The following is a 21,388-nucleotide window of genomic DNA, read 5'->3' on the forward strand; positions in this document are numbered from 1 at the left end:
ACGTTTTCAAACAATGAAGAAAGGAAATTGCTGGCATGGGTGTAAGGAAAAAGGAGTGTTTATGCATATGTTTTGGGAATGTAATAAAGTTCAAAATTTTTGGAAACAAATACAAATGGAAGTGAATAAAATTATGAATGGTAATTGGAAAATAACCAAGGAAGCAGCATTATTGATAAAAAATAGTGAGGTAAAAGAATATGAAGAAATCAAAACTGCAGCGATAAAAAGCGCCCAGGCAACTATAGTGCTTGGGTGGAAAGACGGCAATAAATGGACGATAAAAAATTGGTGCAGATACATGGTGGACCACATTCACTATGAAACTATGGAAATTAGATTACATAATTATAATGAAGAGAAATTAGCAGCAACAATGAGGCGGTGGGAGAAGGTCAAAAATTATATATTAACAATATCAACATGCGATGCAAATGTAAGAAATAAAATTCAATCACTTTATAAAGAATGAACAATGTAACCCAGAGATGAAGCAAATGAAGGACACAAAATTGAATCTTCCCTGGTGAAGGGAATTTTTATTTTTCTGTTTGGTGATGGTACACTTATGTCTTATGTTTTGTTTTTTGTAAAACTCTAAAAAAATTAATAAAAATATTTTTTTTAAAAAAAAGGATCTGCAGCAGGACCTTCCAATCCGCTGCTGCTCGTGCTTTAAAGAGATGCGATTTGAACAGACTAGATGGAAAAAGCCCTGCTGAAATGGGTTAATCAAGAGAAATTCCCTTATCTTCAGAAAGATCCCAAAGAGAAGAGCTCTCTTCTATGGTATCCTCATCCCGCACTGGAGTCATGTGAGGAATTATCAGGGCTAACCGGTCACGCTGAATGGATTGGCCAGGCCTTAGATATGGAGGGCACTTGAGCCTCGGCAAACATGGAAGCTTTAGGCCCAGTAAGAGATTGTAGGCTGGCTGCAAGGGTCTGTTGCAGGGCAGCAGTAATGAGGGCCTGGAAATTAGTCAGATCAATGGACACCTGGTTGGCTGAGGCCTGAAGCTGTGTTGGGTCTGTGCAGGTCGTGGATGTGGGATCCTGGGCCTGAACTGTGGGCTCAGTAGCTACTCTGGATCCAGATTAAGGGCAGAATCCCTCCCAGAGATCCGTTTGGGATCTAGACAGATTTGGGGCATCAAAAGCCAAGTGATCCTCCCCTGCCTCAGTAAAGACATTGGCAGGACTGGAATCTGAGCAGCATCAGTATCCCCTGATCTACCCTTTACTGATCTGTTATAGATCTTCTGCAATGCATGGTCCCTCCTGTTTTCTGCTCACTTAGAGCTGCGGAACCTGGTAGAAGGATGCCCTGAGGAGGAGGACTGGTCATCATCTGTGGCTGTCATATCAGATTTTTTGTGACACTTACCCATCAGGTCTGTCACTAGAAGGAGCCTTGTCAGTCATGAGATGAGAATAGCCTTCCCAAAAAGGCGTTCTCCCAATCACAAAACAAAATGGCCACCCCATGCCTTATAGTCCCTAAGACCTTGTAATCATGCCCTGCCCGAGCAAGCTCAAGGGCCTGCATTCACTGTTTGGGATGTCCAATAGTAGGCTGGGCCCTTCCGAACAAGCTCAGAGGGAATCGGGCCCAGCGTTCCCTCAATAGCGTTGCCGTTGGAAAAGCAGCAGTGCTGAGGCTGAGAGTTCACTGTGTGAACTAACTCCAGGCTGAAGGCTTAAGTGCTCAGCGGGAGGCTGGGGTGTTGGTGGGTGTAAGCCTTGGGAAGAATAAAAGCTTTGGTGCTGACGTCTGGAGGCTGTTTGCCTCACCTTTGCCCACTCCTGGGCTCCTGATGTTGCCGGGGAATGGAGAGGAGCGGGGATTTGGTGGTATAGTGCAAACCGATGATGGCATGGAGCCGAAGCTTCTCTTTTCTGTTTTTTATTTTCCTCAAGCAGCTTTCTCCAGTGTGCTCAGATGGGAAAATAAAGAGGAGCAAGAGCCACCTGCTGGAGAACCTCTGTAGTTAGCAAAACTAAGGAAGCTGGAACAAATTACCATGACTGCAAGGAGGTGGAATAAAAAGAAAACTCCTGCAATTCTAGGACAAATGTGGAATAATTTGGAGGAAAAAAAGGGGCCTAATAGGAAAATCAGCCTTCAGGATGGAAGTCAGTTTGCCAACGTTCATCCTACTGAAGAACCGAGTCAAATTTGGATTATAGCAGGGAGGATCCTGGCAAGCAAAAAAAAATAGACAGACTTGGTCCTCTATCTGACTGGACGAGGACAACCCACCCTGAATGCTGGCTCCAATCAGGATGGAGAATAGTGAAGGACTGGCCCATTATGCCTCTACCAATGAAAAAGTGGCCCTCTTCAGTTCCATTTTCGCTAGCAGAGGATTGCAGGGGCCTTCCCAGCCAAAACCAGAGCTTGGGAGACTGTTTTCTGTGGCAAAGTACTTGGGCCACAAAGCACCCAATGTGAGTGATGTGAAGCTGGTCATGCTCACCCTGGCCACATACACCCCTCTTCGCTGTCAAACACAACCCTGATGCGGACCTCAATGACATTGAGTATCAAACTCCTGTACTAATCACTGTTGCATGATACTTTTAGACTCCAATGCCAGTTGACAGAGCTAAGTCTTTTTTTTTGTTTAATATGTTTATTGAATATATACATTAAAAACAGGGTACAGAAAAGTAAAGGGAATATATATAATGTACATTCTAGCAATTATAATTTACTTATATAGTACACGTAAGTGGGGAAGGAGAAAAGAAGGGGAGAGGGGTTGGGGAAGAAGGGGAAGAGATACGAGAGGAGGAAGGATAGAAAATTAGAGCAAAAAAGAGTAGTAAGAAGAGTGTAGAGGGCCAGCGTTAGAGCTGGGGCTTCAATGCTTTGCGGCCTGTGGTTTAAACATATAGGTGGTGTAGATTTCCCTAAAGTTTTATCCATATGTGTTTGATGTAGTTGCTAGTGCCAACACGTATCAGTGGTTTAAGGGTTTGTTCATTCAGTTTCTTTGTAGTTCAAAATTTGTGTCGATCAATGTTTACAGTTTGTCGTTTTAATATGATATTATGATTCATGTCGCAGATTGCTGGTTTTACACCTTGTTTTTGTTGGATATTTTTCTTAATCAATAATTTTTAAGTAATTTCTTTTTTTTAACCAATGGTAGCATTTGTCCCAGGCCTTGTAGAAATCTGTCTCATCCCTATTTTGCAGTTCCATTGTTAACTTGGACATTTCTGCACATTCCATTATTTTAATCAAAAGAGATAAAACAGTAGGGTTTTTTTCCTGTTTCCAGTATTGTGCATAAAAAATCCTCGCAGCTGTAATAATGTGAATTATAATATATGTTTTCTTTATTAATATTTTGTCTTATGATTCCTAATAAAAATAGTTCGGGTTTTAGTTGGATGGTCTGGGAGATGATCTGATCTAGTATAGTTTTAATTTTATGCCAATATTTTTGGGTGGTTTCACATGTCCACCAGATGTGGTAATATGTGCCTGGTTTTTCCCGGCACTTCCAACATAGAGGTGATAAATTTGGATACATTTTTGCAAGTCTAGCCGGTGGCAGGTGTCATCTGTAAAACATTTTGTAATGATTTTCCTTATATGAAGTTGCCATCATTAGTTTGTAGTTGACGGTCCAAATTTCCCCCCATTCATTTAAGTTAATTGTATATCCAAAATTTTGTGACCAAGCTATCATGGGTCCTTTAACTATTTCTTCTACCATATCATGTTAAAGGAGGAGATTATATATGTTTGATATTTGTTTTTTTTTTGTGAGCCAAAAATGATCTTATCAAGGAGATTATTTTTTTGAAAGCTGAATTTGTTCTTATCTTCATTATATTTTGATTTAATTTGTAGGTAGTGTAGCCAATCCACTTTAATATCTTTTTCCACAAGTTTTTGTTTAGGGATTAGATCATTATTTTCATTTAACAGTTGATCATATGTTATGATTTTGTCAAGGGTTAATGCATTTCGGATATGTAATTGTTTCTGTTGGGGATATCCATTTCAGGATACAGAGATAATGTTTTTTTTTTAATGAAGTGCCGGGTGTTAATTAAAGTTTTTCGTATGTAATGTGACCTAAAATATGTTGGTATTTTACCTATGTCTGCCATCAAAAAGGCGTGCCACCCGGATTGAAGGTCGTAGCCTTCAAGTGTTAATATTCTAGAATTTTTTAAGGTTATCCATTTTTTTCAGTAAATTTGCAATTGAGGCATGGTAATATAATTCCATGTTTGGTAACCCGAATCCACCTCTTGATCTATGGTCTTGTAGGTTTTTGAGTTTTATTCTGGCCTCTTTTTTTGTCCATATAAATTTGCAAATTTTTTTGTGAAGGTCCTGTTTAATTTAATGGGTGCAGTTTGAAAAAGGTATAGAAATCTAAGAAGTATATTACTTTTAATTACGGCAATTTTCCCCATTATAGAAAGTGGGAGCTTTGACCATCTAGAGAAATTTTTGTCCATTTTGTTAATTAATTTGTCATAGTTGTCTTTCTTAATAGTGCTACAGTTAGCGGTAATCCATAATCCTAGGTATTTAACTTTTTTGGCAGTTTTGATTTTAATAGATTCTTCTAGTTTCGATATCTGCTGTTGTGTCATATTTTTTGTTATCATCTTAGGTTTTTCTCTGTTGATTTTTAGTCCGGCAATCTCCAAATTTATTTATTTCATTAATCAGAATAGGTGCAGATTCTAAGGGGTCTTCTACAATGAACACCATGTCATCAGCAAATGCTTGAAGTTTAAAGTGTTCACTTTTAATTTCTAGTCCTAGGATTTCTTTGTTGTGCTTTATTTTATTAAGTAGAACTTCTAGTGCAAAAATAAAAATCAGGGGGGCTAAGGGGCAGCCCTGCCTCACTCTTTTTTAAATGTTTATTGCTTCTGTCATATCATTGTTTATCAGTATCTTGGCTGTTTGTATTGAATAAATAGTTTTAATGAGTTTTGTAAATTTAATACCAAGTTGCATTGATGCCATTTGGGTTGTGAAGAATTGCCAGTATAAACTATCAAATGCTTTCTGTAAGTCTATGAATAGGAATGCTACTGGTTTGTCTATGTTTTTATTATAATATTCTAAGGAATCCAAAATAATCCTTGCATTTGTTGATATATTTCTTGCTGGAAGGAAGCCATTTTGGTCTGTATGTACAGTATTCTAACAGTAAGTATTTTTAAAAATCTTTCAGCTATGATTGATGCAAAGATTTTGTAGTCTGAATTAAAAAGGGATATTGGGCGATAATTTTGGATGTAGGCTCCATTTTGAGTGTCTTTAGGTATTAATGTTATATAGGCCTCATTCCAAGAGGGAGTTTTGAACCTTCAAAAATTTCAGTAAAGAGAGGTAACATTATAGGCTCCAGCATTTCTTGAAATTGTTTGTAGAATTCAGCGGGTATACCATCTGTGCCCGGGGTTTTATTGTTTTTTTGTTTAATAATTGCATTAGTTAATTCTATTGATGTTATTTTGTCATTTAGCATATCCTAATCTTCCTTATTTTATTTTTTTTGTATTTTCTAAACTCTCGAATAGTTTCTTTGTTGATTGTTCATTTACATCATCTTTTTTATACAATTCTTCAAAGAAGGATTTAATTATTTGTTTTTTATCACTAATTGTTGTTTTTAAGACACCTGTGTGATCATATATTGCCTCTATGGTTTTCTCTGCTTTTTGATGAGCGAGTTTTGAGGCTAACCATCGCCTGGGTTTGTTTGCAAATTCGAAATGCTTTTGTTTGGCAATCCTTAGTTTGTGTGAAAGTTCTTCTTGGGTTTGTAAGTTTATGTAATGCTTTGTAATATTCAGTTCTCCTAAAATGTTAGTGTTGTTTGGTTTGGTTTGTAAGGATTTTTCAAGGTTCTGAAGTTTTATTTTTAGTCTACATAGGCTGTTTTGTTTCTGTATTTTCTTTTTACTTTGGTATGCAATATAAATTCCTCGCACATATGCTTTCATTGTGTCCCATAAGTTACATATAGAAGTATTACCATCATTGTTAATTTGGAGAAATTCACACATCTCTTGTTTTAAAGTTTTTTGAAAATTTTATTCTGTAAGTATTGTTTGGTTCATAGTCCATCGCCTTGCATAATTATTGGTTGAATCTCTCCATTTCAACAATATGGGGTTATAGTCTGCCCAGGAATTCAAAAGTATTTGTATGTCTGCTACTTCATTGATAAATTCTAAATCAGCCCAGGCCATATCAATGTGGGACCATGACTTATGGGAAAAGGAGAAGAAAGTATATTGTCTATTGTTTGAATTGAAGTAACGCCATATGTCTTTTAGAGCTAATTCAGTTGCAAGTTGTTTGAAGGTTTCATTTGGTTAGGTCTTTTATGATCCTTTTTCCTATCTAATATTGCATTGAAGTCGCCAACTATTATTATATTTGTCAGGTTTAGTTCCATAATTTTTTGACCAAATAGATTGATTTATTGTGGGAGCATAAATTCTGATTATGTGTATTTTCTTTGGTCCTGATGTGATTTGTACTATTAATATCTGTCCATTGTCATCTGTATAGATTAATTTGGGGGTGAATTTGGGTTTAATGTATAGTACTACTCCTCTCTTCTTAGCTTGAGCAAGGGATGAGAAGATTTCTCCAAGCCTGGGATGGTTCAAAATTAATTGGTCTTATTTTCTTACATGCGTCTCTTGGAGACATACTATATCTGCATTTTGTTGTTGGATTTTATGAAATGTTTTTTCCTTTTAATAGGAGAGTTGAGGCCGTTAATATTAATGGAAAATAATCTTATTTCATTGTTAGGTAAGGAGGGTTCCATGCATCATTTCTATTTTCTCATCAAGATGCCCAACACGGTCGTCAATTTTCTTAATATCTTCCTTAATATCTTCCTTCATCACACCCATGTTTCCCATCATTAATTTATAGTTCCGATCCATTGATTGCTGCATTTTAATCATTATCTCTTGTAAGGAAGCTAAGGTGATAGGTGCAACTTGGTCTGATTGTACAACTGATGTTTTGTCAGTAGAAGGGTTTTCTGAGTTATGCTGGATGGCTGGGGTTGAGGGTTGAGGTGTTGCCTTCCACCAAGCTTTAGTAATTGTATTTGCATAGATGACATTTTGAATATTTTACAAATACTTTCCAGTTAATCCAATTAACTATGGGGATTTCAAATTTGGATATCTGTCGTAGTTCAAAGTAATTGCATTAAAATGATTAAAGTGATGAAAGGTAAAAGTAACTAGCTAGACGTTTTGTATTATGAATATAAGAAAATAAAATAGAATATAGTAAAAGATACGGAGATATTAGTTTTAGCTTGTACTGAAAAGGGTCAATGTTGTTGATTTATATTAATCTTAGTAAGATAACTTATAATAAACTCTACAGTCCAAATCTTAGGAGTCAAAATTGTCAATATACAATTCTATATCAATATCTCATTATTATTATTATTATTAATGTCTTCAAGGTTCTAAATATGAGTATTAGTATTTGTATTAATAGATAAATCAACACATGAGCATATATGTATGTAGGTCAATAAATAAATTATTAGTTTAGATATAAATCAGTAAGCAAATCTAGCTCAGTAATTCAATTAATTCATAGGTTCAACAAATCTCTAATAGTAATGACAGTATATCAGTATAGAATATTATCAAAAATCAATTAAAAGGTTATTCTCAATGTTGCAGCAAATCACATATGTATTCAAAAAATGATTGAAAGAGAGAGTAGCAAGGGACAGGATTATTCAGGAGTGGGAAGAAAAACAGTAAGAAGCAGGTAGTATCGAGAAAATGTTTTCTTCCTTTTCCTTTTCCTTTCTCCTTGGGCTTATGCAATAGTGCTGAGTCACAGTTCAGTCTCTGACAGTCTCTATCAGTAAGGGAACAGTGTTGTAGTTTTAATAGGAAATCAAAGTTCAAAGTTCGTAGTTTTTTGTTTTTTAACAACTGGAGCAACAATGCAGTCAATACACAGTCAAAAGTGAGGTAGAGAAAAGGGATTAAAGGGATTTAAAGGGGAGCAGGTGAAAGAAAAGGTAAAAGAAATAAGTATATAAAGACCTCTGATTTTGTAGCTTGTCACCGACTCGATTTGTTCTAATCCACTTAAATCTGTCCAAAACTTCCTCTTACCATCAAAACATCCAAAAACTTTCTCTCCCCAACTGTTATATATCACACATTGTTGGTATATAGTTTTCACTCACACATCCACTCAAACTGCCTAATCTTGTTTGTTCTCTGCTGTCCTCAGCCAGTTTTTAAAAATCGCAATCGCCGCTTTTCTCAGGGGCTTTGGTACTCTTCTTTAACAATGCAAATCACACAACAGGGGGTCTTTCATCTGCTATTATCCACAAGCAACGGATCGATCAAACAGAAATCCTTCACTTATTTCACTCCAAAGGCTTTTACCGCCCGTCTTCTCACAGCTTCCTTAATGGAGTCGGAGCGTCACAGCTTCAGGTCGATCTGCAGATCGGTTCTTCGTGCACTGGCAAAAAGGGTTTCCCTGCTTCCCGGTGGGTCCGCCGACCTCCCTCAGGTGCACAAGGAATTCCTCTATTAAACCACCGTCTCTCCAGGTCGGTGATCGCCGTTAAGCCACAGTATATCAATATAGAATATTATCAAGCCCCAACTATTTTGTAATAGTCAATATAAGAGATGACCAAGGTATGAATTATTGAAAAAAATTATAACAACAACAACAACAAATTGGAAGGGACCTTGGAGGTCTTCTAGTCCAATCCCCTGCTTACGCAGGAAACCCTACCTTATTTCCGAAAAATGATTATCCAACATCTTCTTAAAAACGTCCAGTGTTGGAGTATTCACAACTTCTGGAGGCAAGCTGTTCCAATGATTAATTGTTCTGTCAGGAAATTTCTCTAAGTTACTTCTCTCCTTGTTTAGTTTCCACTCATTGCTTCTTGTTCTACCCTCGGGTGCTTTGAAGAATAGCTTTACTCCTTCTTTCTGTTAGTCCCTGAGATATTGGAACATTGCTATCATGTCACCTGTAATTCTTATTTTCATTAAATTAGACATACTTAGTTCCTGCAGCCGTTCTTCATATGTTTTAGCCTCCATTCCCCTAATCATTTTTCTTGCTCTTCTCTGCCCTCGTTCTACAGTCTCAACATCCTTTTTATATCACAGCGACCAAAATTGAATACAGTATTCCAAGGGTGGCCTCACCAAGCATTATAAAGTGGCATTAACACTTTGCCTGATCTTGACTCTATTCCTCTGTTAATTCAGCCTAAAACTGTGTTAGATTTTTTGGGAGCTGTTGCATACTGCTAGATCATATTAAAATGGTTGTCCACTAGGACTCCAAGATCTCTCTCATAGTTACTACTGTTGAGCAAATTGCCACATACGGGTAAAACTCGAAAAATTAGAATATCGTAGAAAAGTTCATTTATTTCAGTAATGCAACTTAAAAGGTGAAACATAATATATGAGAGATTTATTAAATGTAAGGCAAGATAGTTCAAGACATGATTTGTCATAATTGTGATGATTACGGGGTAGAGTTTATGAAAACCGCAAATCCTCCATCTCAGAAAATTAAATATTAAATGTCATTAATAAAACAAAGGTTCTTCATAGAACAATATTGGACTGCTGAAAAGTATAAGTACCATATATACTCGAGTATAAGTCCACCCGGTTATAAGCCGAGGCACCCACTTTTGCCACATAAACTGGGAAAATTTATTGACTCGAGTATAAGTCGAGGGTGGAAAATGCAGTGGCTACTGGTAACTTATAAAAATGGAAACCAATAAAATTACACCAAATGAGGCATCAGTAGATTAAACATTTCAGAATATTTATTTCAAAGAAAACCAGTAAACTAGCTCTGTATGTTTAAAAGAGGGTAAACAGGTATATGTCTCCCCAAGGCAGGTATAGGCAAAAAAAATTGCAAGTACAATCCCCCGCTGCTCCCACTGGTTTGGGTTAGGGTTAGGGTACCTGGCCTCTCGCCTCAAAGAGATACAATTTCCTTCTCTATTTACTATTACTGAACATCCAAAATACACTATTTAAATCTATGTACAGTATATATGCCATATGTGTACATACATATTACACACAGGCACACAATAATATACTGTACATTATCTACTATATAAACTGTATTTGTGATTCGACACAAAAATATGTAACCCTTCCCTGGTGCAGAGCTGAAGGGATTGAATACTGTAGCCTAGAGGTTAATTCTCTGCCTTACAAGGCAAAGGTTGCAGGTTCAAGTCTCAGTGAGGGTATGGCTAGCTGATGAGGCCAAAATAAGGCTGAAATAGATCTATCCTAGTCTCCCTTAATTTTCAAATTCAACAAAAAACATGTGACATATATATATATATATATATATATATATATATATATATATATATAGAGAGAGAGAGAGAGAGAGAAAGACAGAGAGAGAGAGAGAGAGAGAGAGCTCTTGTAAAATTATATACAGTGATCCCTCGATTTTCGCGGGGGTTACGTTCCAAGACCTCCCGCGAAAATCGATTTTCCGCGATGTAGCGGCGCGGAAGTAAAAACACCATTTTTGGCTGCCCCCCGCCCGCCCGCCCGCCCACACGATTTCCCTCTGCCCAGCTGGGGAGGTGGATTCGCCGCCCCCACCAGCCCGATCTCCCTCCAGTGGCTGGGGACGCGGATCCAACGCCCTCGCCAGCCCGATCTCCCTCCGCCCGACTGGGGAGGTGGATTCACCGCCCCTGCCAGCCCGATCTCCCTCCGGTGGCTGGGGACGCAGATCCACTGCCCTCGCAGCCCGATCTCCCTCTGTGGGGGGGGGCCCACGAACCGACGATCGGGGGCTGTACGTCCCTGTTGGGTGGCGCAGGGCAGGCACAGGGAGGGAGGGAGAGAAAGGAAAGAGAGAGAAAGGGAGGGAGAGAGAGAAAATTGAATGAAGGAGGGAGAGAAAGAAAGAGTAAGAGGTAGAAAGGATAGAGAAAAAGGAAGAGAAAGGGAGGGGGAGCACTTTCGTCCCAGCTATCAGCGAGGGGGCTGCAGGAGAGGTGGGGGCAGGCGTTCTCACAGAGCGGGAGAGGGAGAAAGAGAGAGAGAGCAAGAGGGGGGAGAGTGGAAGGTAGAGAGAGGAAAAAAAATGATAGAAAAAGGGAGAAAAAAGAGAAATGAGAAAATGATTGAAGCAGAGAATGACAGGAAAGAAAGAGAAAGAGAGAGAGAAGTGACTCTTGGTGATGACGTATGATGTCATTGGGTGGGAAAAACCGTGGTATAGAAAAAAAACCGTGGAGTATTTTTTAATTATTATTTTTTGAAAAACCGTGGTATAGCGTTTCGCGAAAATCGAGACCGCGAAAATCGAGGGATCACTGTACATTCAAACCTCACTTACTGTGATAGGAAAAACAAACCCAGAGTCCACTTTCTGCCACACATTTAACCATAACTAGAACATTACACATGCCTTCAGATGTACCGGTACTTCCCTAACTTACACATCACGGTTAGAGCTAGGAAATGTCACGGATTAGGTAAAATATGGTGATTCTCACAACAAGCTGTTAAGCTTTTGCTTAACAACCAAAATTTGGGGCTCAATTGTGGTTATAGGTCTTTCTTTCTTTCTCTTTCTTTCTTTCTGTCTCTTTCCTTCCTTCCTTCTTCCCTCCCCCCTTACTTTTTTTGTCTGCCTGCCTGCCTTCCTACCATCCTTCTTTTTATTTCTGTCTTCCTTCCTTCCTTTCTTTCCTTCCTTTTCCTTCGTTCTTTTCTCTCTTTCCCTCTTTTCTTTCTTTCCTTCCATTTCTTCTTTTATTTCCTTCTCTCTCTCTTTCTATCTTTCTCTCTCCCTCCCTTCCTCCTCTTCCCTTGGTGCTTATCATTCCATTGCCTCTCTTTCCTCCCCCCATTTTAATTTTGTGGGGGAGCTGAGGTCACAGAGGGGGGAAGGGAAGGAGGGGGGGTTCCTGTCTCTTTCCCCTCCTGTTCACTCGGGACCAGCGAATGTGAGTCATACACCACCACTCTCCCTCCCTCCCCACGCTCTCCCTCCCGCCCCCTCTGCTGGTGGAAGTTATTTTATTATTTATTTATTACTTAGATTTGTATGCCGCCCCTCTCCGAAGACTCGGGGCGGCTCACAACATGTAGTAACAAATCATAAGCAATCAGACAATTTAAAATATTTAAATATTTAAAAAACCCCATATGCTAACAGACACACACACAGACATACCATGCATAAATTAAACGTGCCCAGGGGGAGATGTTTCAGTTCCCCCATGCCTGACGGCAAAGGTGGGTTTTAAGGAGTTTACGGAAGGCAGGAAGAGTAGGGGCAGTTCTAATCTCCGGGGGGAGTTGGTTCCAGAGGGCCGGTGCCGCCACAGAGAAGGCTCTTCCCCTGGGGCCCGCCAACCGACATTGTTTAGTTGACGGGATCCGGAGAAGGCCAACTCTGTGGGACCTAATCGGTCGCTGGGATTCGTGCGGCAGGAGGCGGTCTCGGAGATATTCTGGTCCGATGCCATGAAGGGCTTTAAAGGTCATAACCAACACTTTGAATTGTGACCGGAAATTGATCGGCAGCCAATGCAGACTGTGGAGTGCTGGTGAAACATGGGCATACCTAGGTAGGCCCATGACTGCTCTCGCAGCTGCATTTTGCACGATCTGAAGTTTCCGAACACTTTTCAAAGGTAGCCCCATGTAGAGAGCATTACAGTAGTCGAACCTCGAGGTGATGAGGGCATGAGTGACTGTGAGCAATGAGTCCCGGTCCAGATAGGGCCGCAACTGGTGCACCAGGCGAACCTGGGCAAACGCCCCCCTCGCCACAACTGAAAGATGTTGTTCCAATGTGAGCTGTGGATCGAGGAGGACGCCCAAGTTGTGGACCCTCTCTGAGGGGGTCAATGATTCCCCCCCCAGGGTAATGGACGGACAGATGGAGTTGTCCTTGGGAGGCAAAACCCACAGCCACTCCGTCTTATCCGGGTTGAGCCTGAGTCTGTTGACACCCATCCAGGCCCCAACAGCCTCCAGGCACCGGCACATCACTTCCACCGCTTCGTTGACTGGGCATGGGATGGAGATGTAAAGCTGGGTATCATCCGCATATTGATGATACCTCACCCCATGTCCTTGGATGATCTCGCCCAGCGGTTTCATGTAGATGTTAAATAGCAGGGGGGAGAGGACCGACCCCTGAGGCACCCCACAAGGGAGAGACCTAGGAGTCGACCTCTGACCCCCCACTAACACCGACTGCGACCGGCCAGAGAGGTAGGAGGAGAACCACTGCAGAACAGTGCCTCCCACCCCCAGCCCCTCCAGCCGGTGCAGAAGGATACCATGGTCGATGGTATCGAAAGCCGCTGAGAGGTCAAGGAGCACCAGGACAGAGGATAAACCCCTGTCCCGGGCCCGCCAGAGATCATCCATCAACGCGACCAAAGCGGTTTCCGTGCTGTAACCGGGCCTGAAACCCGACTGCCGGGGACCTAGATAATCGGCTTCTTCCAAGGACCGCTGGAGCTGGAGTGCCACCACCTTCTCAACAACCTTCCCCATAAAGGGAAGGTTGGAGACTGGACGATAGTTATTAAGGACAGCTGGGTCCAGGGAGGGCCTCTTGAGGAGGGGGCGCACAAGCGCTTCTTTATAGAGTGATGTAAAAACTCCCCTCCCCAAGGAAGCGTTGGTAATCTCCTGGGCCCAGCTCCGTGTCACCTCCCTGCTGGCCGAAACCAACCAGGAGGGACACGGATCCAGTAAACAGGTGGCGGAACTCACAGCTCCAATGGCCTTGTCCACTTCATCAGGTGTCACCAGATCAAACTCTTCCCAGACAGGTGGACAAGTACGTGCCCCAGTCACCTCGACTGACTCGTTGTCAGTCGACTCTGTTGTACAATTGGAGTCGAGGTTGGCCCGAATCCGAGCGACTTTATCAGCGAAAAACGTGTTACAATCCTCGGCACTACTCTGCAAGGGCTCCCCAACTCCCCTCTGATTAAGAAGGGAGCGGGTCACCCTAAACAGAGCGGCCGGGCGGGATTCCGCTGATGCAATCAAGGCGGCATGGTATGCGCATCTTGCCGCCTTGAGCGCCACTTTGTAAGTCTTAATAAAAGCTCTTACAAGTGTTCGATCGGATTCAGACCTACTCTTCCTCCATCGCTTCTCTAGACGTCTCTTTTGGCGCTTCAACTCCCGGAGCTCCTCGTTGAACCATGGGGCTCTACGGGGTCTAACGCCTCGGAGAGGTTGCAAAGGCGCAATCCGGTCAAGAGCCCCCGCTGCAGCCGTGTTCCAGGCCTCCGCGAGAGACTCCGCCGAACTGTGGACGAGTGCCTCTGGAATAACCCCAAGCGCCGTCTGAAAGCCCTCTGGGTCCATCAGGCGTCTGGGGCGGAACATCTTCATTGGTTCCGCCTCCCTGCGGGGAAGGATTGCAGCCAGGAAGTCAAGCCGTAGTAGAAAATGGTCTGACCATGACAAAGGCAATACTTCTAAGCCCCTTAGTCTCAGACCATTACTCAATTGCTCGGAAAGGAATACCATGTCAGGTGCGTGCCCTCCCTCGTGAGTCAGACCCTGTACTACTTGAGTCAGGTCCACGGCTGTCATGGTGGCCATGAACTCCTGTGCCAACCCAGAGGTTTCGCCGAGTGACGGCAGGTTGAAGTCCCCCAGGACGATGAGTCCGGGGAACTCCACCGCCAACCCGGCTACCTCCTCGAGTAGCACAGGCAGGGCTTTTGACACGCAGCTGGGAGGCAGGTACGTGAGAAATAAGCCCACCTGAACCCCTAAGTCCAACCTCATCAAGAGAGACTCGCAACCCGCAATTTCCGGAGCAATGAGTCTACGCAGGCAAAGGCTCTCCCTGGCTACAATAGCCACTCCTCCCCCCCTTCCCTGGGGTCGAGGTTGATGCCATATCTGAAACCCGGCTGGGCAAATTTCAGAGAGAGGAACACCTCCCTCCGGGCCCAGCCAGGTTTCAGTAATACATGCCAGGTCGGCCTCCTCATCCAGGATCAAATCCCGGATGAGGAGAGCTTTATTTACCACCGACCTGGCATTCAGCAGCAGCAACCTGAGCCCAGGGCCAGAGTTACACTCACCACCAGTACCCAAGATTGGGCTCACAGAGCCAGAACAAGGGACTGTTATTAGTTAGCAGCAAAGGGGGGGCATTAGCTCACTTAAGCAGCGGCGAGAAGGAGGGGAGTCCTGCCTGTCCAGCGCGTGCATAAACCAGGCGCAAGAGAGCGAAAAAGGCGGCGTCACGAGTTGGGCTCCCATTTTTTTTCTCCCTCCTCGGCTCCGGGAGTTTGGCTGTTTCTTCTACCTAGCTCTCTGCCTTCGCATCTGCCCCAGTCACCTTCGCAGCTGCTGTTTGCCTCGGGCTGAGGCAGTCCACCTGAGGAAGAAAACCCTTCCTTCCTTTCCTTCCTTCCTTCCCTCCCTCCCTCCCTTCCTTGGTTTTTATTTAAGGTTACAAAGCAAATGAAGAATCATTTTGAGTATTCTCTAAAATTTCTTGTGGGATCCATAGTTTATCTGGCAAAAGATTTTTCACCTGGCAGGAACCTTGGCGTGGGGCAAGCAGAAATGAAGTCCTGGCAGATGGGTGGCTGGTGAGAACCATGCGTTCCCATCCGCCCCTTGCTCCAGCCGTTTCAGAGGACTCCCCTACCTCCCGCTCCAGCTGGGATTGCAGCAAGGAATCCCAGAGTGGGTGGGGGAGGTGCCTCCACAGACAAAATCGCCTTCCTTTGTGATCGCTGCCTGCTTGGAGCCCCCATCATCCGCCAGGTCCGGTAATATTCTTGCAGCAAGGAATCCTTCCAAAAGAAAATTACCGGAGCTGGTGGGGAGGGTCTTCATGGTCACACGCACCCCCCTGCCTTCACTCCCACCCTGGCCCCTGTAGATGGGGTGGGGGAGCCTAACAAAAAAAGAGAGCTGCATCGTGCCAAAGCCTTTCCATCTGAGCTGCAGGCGGAGCGAGGGGGAAATATATCGCTTTGATGCAGCACAGTGCAGCTGGCCTCTCCTTTTTTCCCCTGCTGCTGCTGCTGCCGCTGTCTGCGTGCTCCTTGTTTTTCCTCTCTCCTCCTTCCTGGCCTCAGGAGGTGGCTGCGTGAGGCTGGAGGGGAGCTAGGCAGGAGAGAGGGAAGAGGAAACAGGGAAAAAGTGAGGAGTGCAGATGCAGCAGTAGCAGGGGGAAAAAGGAGAGCCAAGACCGGTAATCCCAGAAGTGACTGCTGCTAGTAATTTCCATAGGCAGAATACTTCCATGCCCTGGTGGCTCCAGCCTAACCCTGCTGCCAGCACTTGGGCCATTGCAGCGCCTGAGCGCCATCAGTGACTTGAGTATATGTCGAGTTCAGACTTTTCAGCACATTTTTGGTGCTGAAAAACTCGACTTATACTCAAGTATATACGGTATATGTACTCAGTACAGTGGTACCTCATCTTATGAACTTAATTCGTTCTGTGATGAGGTTCGTAAGAAGAAAAGTTTGTAAGATGAAACAATGTTTCCCATAAGAATCAATGTAAAAGCAAATAATGTGTGCAAGCCCATTAGGAAAGTCCAAAACATTAAGGCTATTTTTTTAAAGCGGCAGGCAGACAAAGCTGAGGCGAACAGAGTGGGGGAAGGGACAGCGAGAGGTGACAAGAGGGGGCAGTCCCAACAAAGCAAGGCAAAAAGAGCCTCTCTTGAGCTTTGTGAGTCCCTGCCTCCCGTATTTGTCCCCCCCACTCTGCTCATCTCCCCCACAACTTTCTCCTCTCTTGAGCTCCGTGACTCCCTGCCTGTTTTTGTCCCCCCCACTCTGATCATCCCCCCCACTCATTCCCCCTCTCTTGAGCTCCGTGAATCTTGGCCTCTCGTTTTTGTCCCCCCACCCTCTGCTCATCTCCCCCACACATTTCTCCTCTCTTGAGCTCCATGAGTTCTGGCCTCCCATTTTTGCCCCCCCCACTCTGCTCATCTCCCCCACACCTTTCTCCTTTTTTGAGCTCCCTGAGTCCCTGCCTCTCATTTTTGTCCCCCCCATTCTGCTCATCTCCCCCACAACTTTCTCCTTTCTTGAGCTCCATGAGTCCCTGCCTCTCATTTTTGTCCCCCCCAATCTGATCATTTCCCCCACACCTTTCTCCTCTCTTGAGCTCCATGAGTCCCTGCCTCCCGTTTTTGTCCACCCCACAGTGCTCATTTCCCCCATGCAGTTTGGAAGGGGGGAGTTTGTCGCTGGGATTCAAAGCAGCGCTGGCAAAAATGAAGGGAATCCCAGTGAGAGGAGCCTCAGGGAAATCCCAGCAATGCAAGAATGGGTGCTTTGGCTGGCAACGGAAGTCCGGAGGCATGGATTCCCAGGGAAATCCCAGCGGTTCGGGGCATCCCAGCGGCGGCGGTGGCTCAGGTTCATAAAGTGAAAATAGTTCGGAAGAAGAGGCAAAAAAATCTTAAAACACCGGGTTCGTATCACGAAAAGTTCGTATGAAGAGGGGTTCATAAGATGAGGTATCACTGTACTTGGTTTGAAACCCTTTTGTAGCAATTGTTGTTTCAATGCGGCTTGGCATGGAAGCTGTCAACCTGTGACACTGCTGAGGTGTTATGGAAGATCAGGATGCTTCAATAGTGGCCTTCAGCTCTTCTGCATTTTTCAGTCTCAGGTATCTCATCTTTCTCTTAGCAATGTTTCATAGATTCTCTATGGGGTTCAGGTCAGGAGAGTTTGATGGCCAATCAAGCACAGTAATTCTAAGGTCATTGAACCAGATTTTGGTGCTTTTGTCAGTGTGGGCAGATGCCAAGTCCTGCTGGAAAATTGAAGTCAGCATCCCCATAAAGCTCATCTGTGGTAGGAAGCATGAAGAGATCCAAAATCTTCTGGTAGATGGCTACGTTAATCTTGGATTTAATGAAGCACAGTGGACCAACACAAGCAGATGACATTGCTCCTAAATCAACACCGACTGTGGAAACCTCACACTGGACCTCAGGCATCATGCTGTGTGTGCCTCTCCATTCTTCCCCCTTAATCTAGGTCTTTGATTTCAAAATGAGATGCAAAAGTTTCTACAGTCTGTTGATTTGTTGAGCATTTGCTGGTTTTGGTCCACTGTGCACTGTGCTTCAGGGTCAACACCTCTCTTCTTTGTTTGTATCATACCGGGGTAGTGCAGCAGGTAGAGTGCTGCACTGCAGGCCACTGAAGCTGACTGTAGATCTGAAGGTCAGCAATTCAAATCTCATCACCAACTTAAGGTTGACTCAGCCTTCCATCCTTCCGAGGTGGGTAAAATGAGGACCCAGATTGTGGGGACAATATGCTGGCTCTGTTAAAAAGTGCTATTGCTAACATGTTGTAAGCCGCCCTGAGTCTAAGGAGAAGGGTGGCATAAAAATTGAATGAATGAATGAATGAATGAATGAATAAATAAATAAATAAATAAATAAATACCAGGACAGGTGGTGGCAGTCTTCTCATACTGAAGCAATGCCATTTGAACTAGGCATTTCTAACTACTTCTCCACTCCTCTTCATTATCTAGATTCCCGATAGCTGCAACAATTTTGAAATCTGATTCTTGTTTGCCATGGAATTGCTCTCAATTAACAATTTACACCTCCCACACATTTTTCCTTCCTGCTTCTCCCAGTTTCAATTAAAGTCCTACCAACTTTCCTTCTCTGCACCATAGACATATTCTTATCTCACCTTCTGTATTTTTCCTGGTCTTTTAGATACTTAAATTCTTTGAATTCTATTCCCTCCCCCCTTTTTCTTCCTCAGTTGTCATACAAGGAATAAACTGGTGATGGGTGATGCTATTTGCATCCATAACACCTGCAGAGCATCATATTAAAAATGCTACCCAAAATTCTCAGAAAAAAACATATTTGATATTTGTAGCATTTGAGATGTACAAAGTATATCACTGTAACTTACTGATAATTTCTTTTACAGTCATTTCTAATTCCAGATTCTTTTGTGCCAGTTGGGTATTGAATTCTCTCATTAGCTGCTTTAATGTGGAATTATGTTTCAATTCAATGTCTTCCTGTTCATATCTATGAAGATATCAGAATGTAAGAAATTAAGACTTTTTTTTAGCTCAAGCACCATGGTAAAAAAAGTCTAAAATATTTCTTATAGATTATGTTGGGTAACAAAGTGGATTAAAATAATTTATTTTATTATTTCTCCATACAATACTTATAAAATGACATCTGATCCTTTAGATTTTTATCACAATGAAAATGTAGGAAAATACTTGAATAATGTAAAAGTGTAAAACATGATCAACAAATAACAATGTAAATAGATGATAATTTAGGTATGAACTATAAATTGATATCCAGCAATTTTAAATATAGCATCTTAAACATATATCTTAAATTACTAATTGTTGGAAACAGACTGTATATGTATTCAATTGTTTGTATAAATTTAGGCTTATACCTAAAGTATTTTTCAGAATATATGACGCACTTTAATATTTGGGAAGGAAAACAAAAAAAAAATGCCTCTGTCTACCAGCATCACCACTCTACCTGCCCCTTCTTTAGGCAGAGGGTGATCAACTTCTGCTCCTGGCTCAGGAGATGGATCTGGCCAGGAGGAAAGAGAAGATGAATTTGCAGAGAAGGAGGAAGAGGTTGTATGGCTTTGCAATGTGCATCGGGGATCGGGGAAATAAAGCATTTTCAGACGGCAGTGCTCACCGCATGCCCCATTTTTGGAATCAGGAAAGAAAGCATTTTTGGGTGGCATTAGCAGCCACATGCCCCATTTTTGGAATTGGGAAGGAAAGCATTTGCAAGGCAGCACTAGCTGCATGTTCCATTTTTGGAAAAGGGGAAGGGATTGTGGTGGTGCTGCCCAAAATGCATTCCTCCCTAATTCTAATAACACAGCATGAAAAGACCAAAACAGAGCAACGTGTTTCAGGTGGTGGGCAGTTCCAACTGGTGCTGCCACCCGAAAATGCTTTTCTCCCTGATTCCAAAAATGGGACATGCTGAGGGCACGGCTTCATGAAAATGCTTTCCTCCCCGGTTCCTCGATGCACATAGCAGAACCATGCACCCTCCCTTCCTTCTCTGCAGATTCACCTTTTCCTTCCTCCTGGCCAGATCCACCTCCTGGGCCAGGAACAGAAGCTGACCAGCCTCAGTCTGGATTGTCTGGAAAAGGGGCAGGCAGAGTAGTGAGCCACCTTGTCTTACAACACCTCTGCAGTGCCTGCTTCACAAACCAAGTCCTGACCTCTGTGCTTCCCAGAGCCACTTTGAGAATCAGGTCCAATCGAAGCAGCAAAGGTGCAGGGGGCTTGCGGGAAACCGGGCGGGTGGTGGTGGAGGACTTAAGTGCTGCATCTCTATTGGATCTTGCTGCGAGAAAGCCAGGATTTCAACACCTACGACTATAGGTAGGAAGACACAGGTACTCATGAGTGGAGCCTTCATCAAGTGAAGTCCTCCATCAAGGAACTGAATGACTACAGACCAGTTGCTCTAACATCTGTAGTTATGAAAACCTTTGAAAGGCTAGTGATGTTCCACTTGAAAACCATCACGGATTCACTGTTAGACCCCCTGCAATTTGCATACCGAGCAAATAGATCAACAGATGATGCTGTTAATATGGCTCTACACTACATCCTTAAACATCTTGAATCTCCAAAGACCTACGCTAGGGTCCTCTTTGTGAACTTCAGTTCAGCATTCAATACCATCGTACCGGACATTCTCTTAACCAAACTAAATCAGCTAGCGGTACGTGAACACACTTGTAAGTGGATCACAAGCTTCCTAACAGACAGGAAGCAGCAGGTGAAGCTAGGAAAAATCACATCAGATACATGTACAATTAGCACAGGTGCCCCCCAAGGCTGTGTACTCTCACCACTTCTCTTCTCTCTATACACTAATGACTGCATCTCAAACAATCCATCTGTTAAACTACTGCATACAGACGGGAAGTTGAACAACTATCCTTGTGGTGTGACCAGAACAATCTAGAAGAACCGTTGTACATACCTGAACGGTCTTCTCGCTGCACTGGAAGGAGACTCCAACATGGGTTATTCTGCAATCTTATTGGCAGAGACTGAGTTATTAATTTAAATAATTATTTAGGCACCGCCCTCTTTAGCCCCCATGAGCTCAATTTTAAAAACGAAGATAGTGTAATAATAACTAGAACTTTATTTCTACAAGCAATAACTATAACTTTATAACAACCCACTCCGGCGTCCCTGAACTGGGAACAAATTTAAGCCGGGCGGGTTTGGACTCTCCTTCCAGTGCATCGAG

The 21,388-nt window shown here is 43.0% G+C and overlaps 1 protein-coding gene across 6 annotated transcripts in view; it reads right to left on the reverse strand.

The window, feature by feature from the left end:
• LOC139155637 (golgin subfamily A member 4-like) overlaps positions 1–21,388 on the reverse strand; it is a 160,611-nt gene that overhangs the window by 121,059 nt on the left and 18,164 nt on the right. For all 6 annotated transcript variants that reach the window (XR_011557102.1, XR_011557101.1, XR_011557100.1 and 3 more), the window contains exon 2: positions 19,020–19,141. Coding sequence is in view for 3 of the 6 variants with exons in the window: in XM_070730852.1 (XP_070586953.1) it covers positions 19,020–19,141 (122 nt within the window). In the remaining 3 variants the exon portion in view is untranslated. The remainder of the gene's footprint in view (positions 1–19,019; positions 19,142–21,388) is intronic.

Source organism: Erythrolamprus reginae, unplaced genomic scaffold (genome assembly GCF_031021105.1).
Source record: "Erythrolamprus reginae isolate rEryReg1 unplaced genomic scaffold, rEryReg1.hap1 H_37, whole genome shotgun sequence".
Classification (NCBI taxonomy): Eukaryota; Metazoa; Chordata; class Lepidosauria; order Squamata; family Dipsadidae; genus Erythrolamprus; species Erythrolamprus reginae.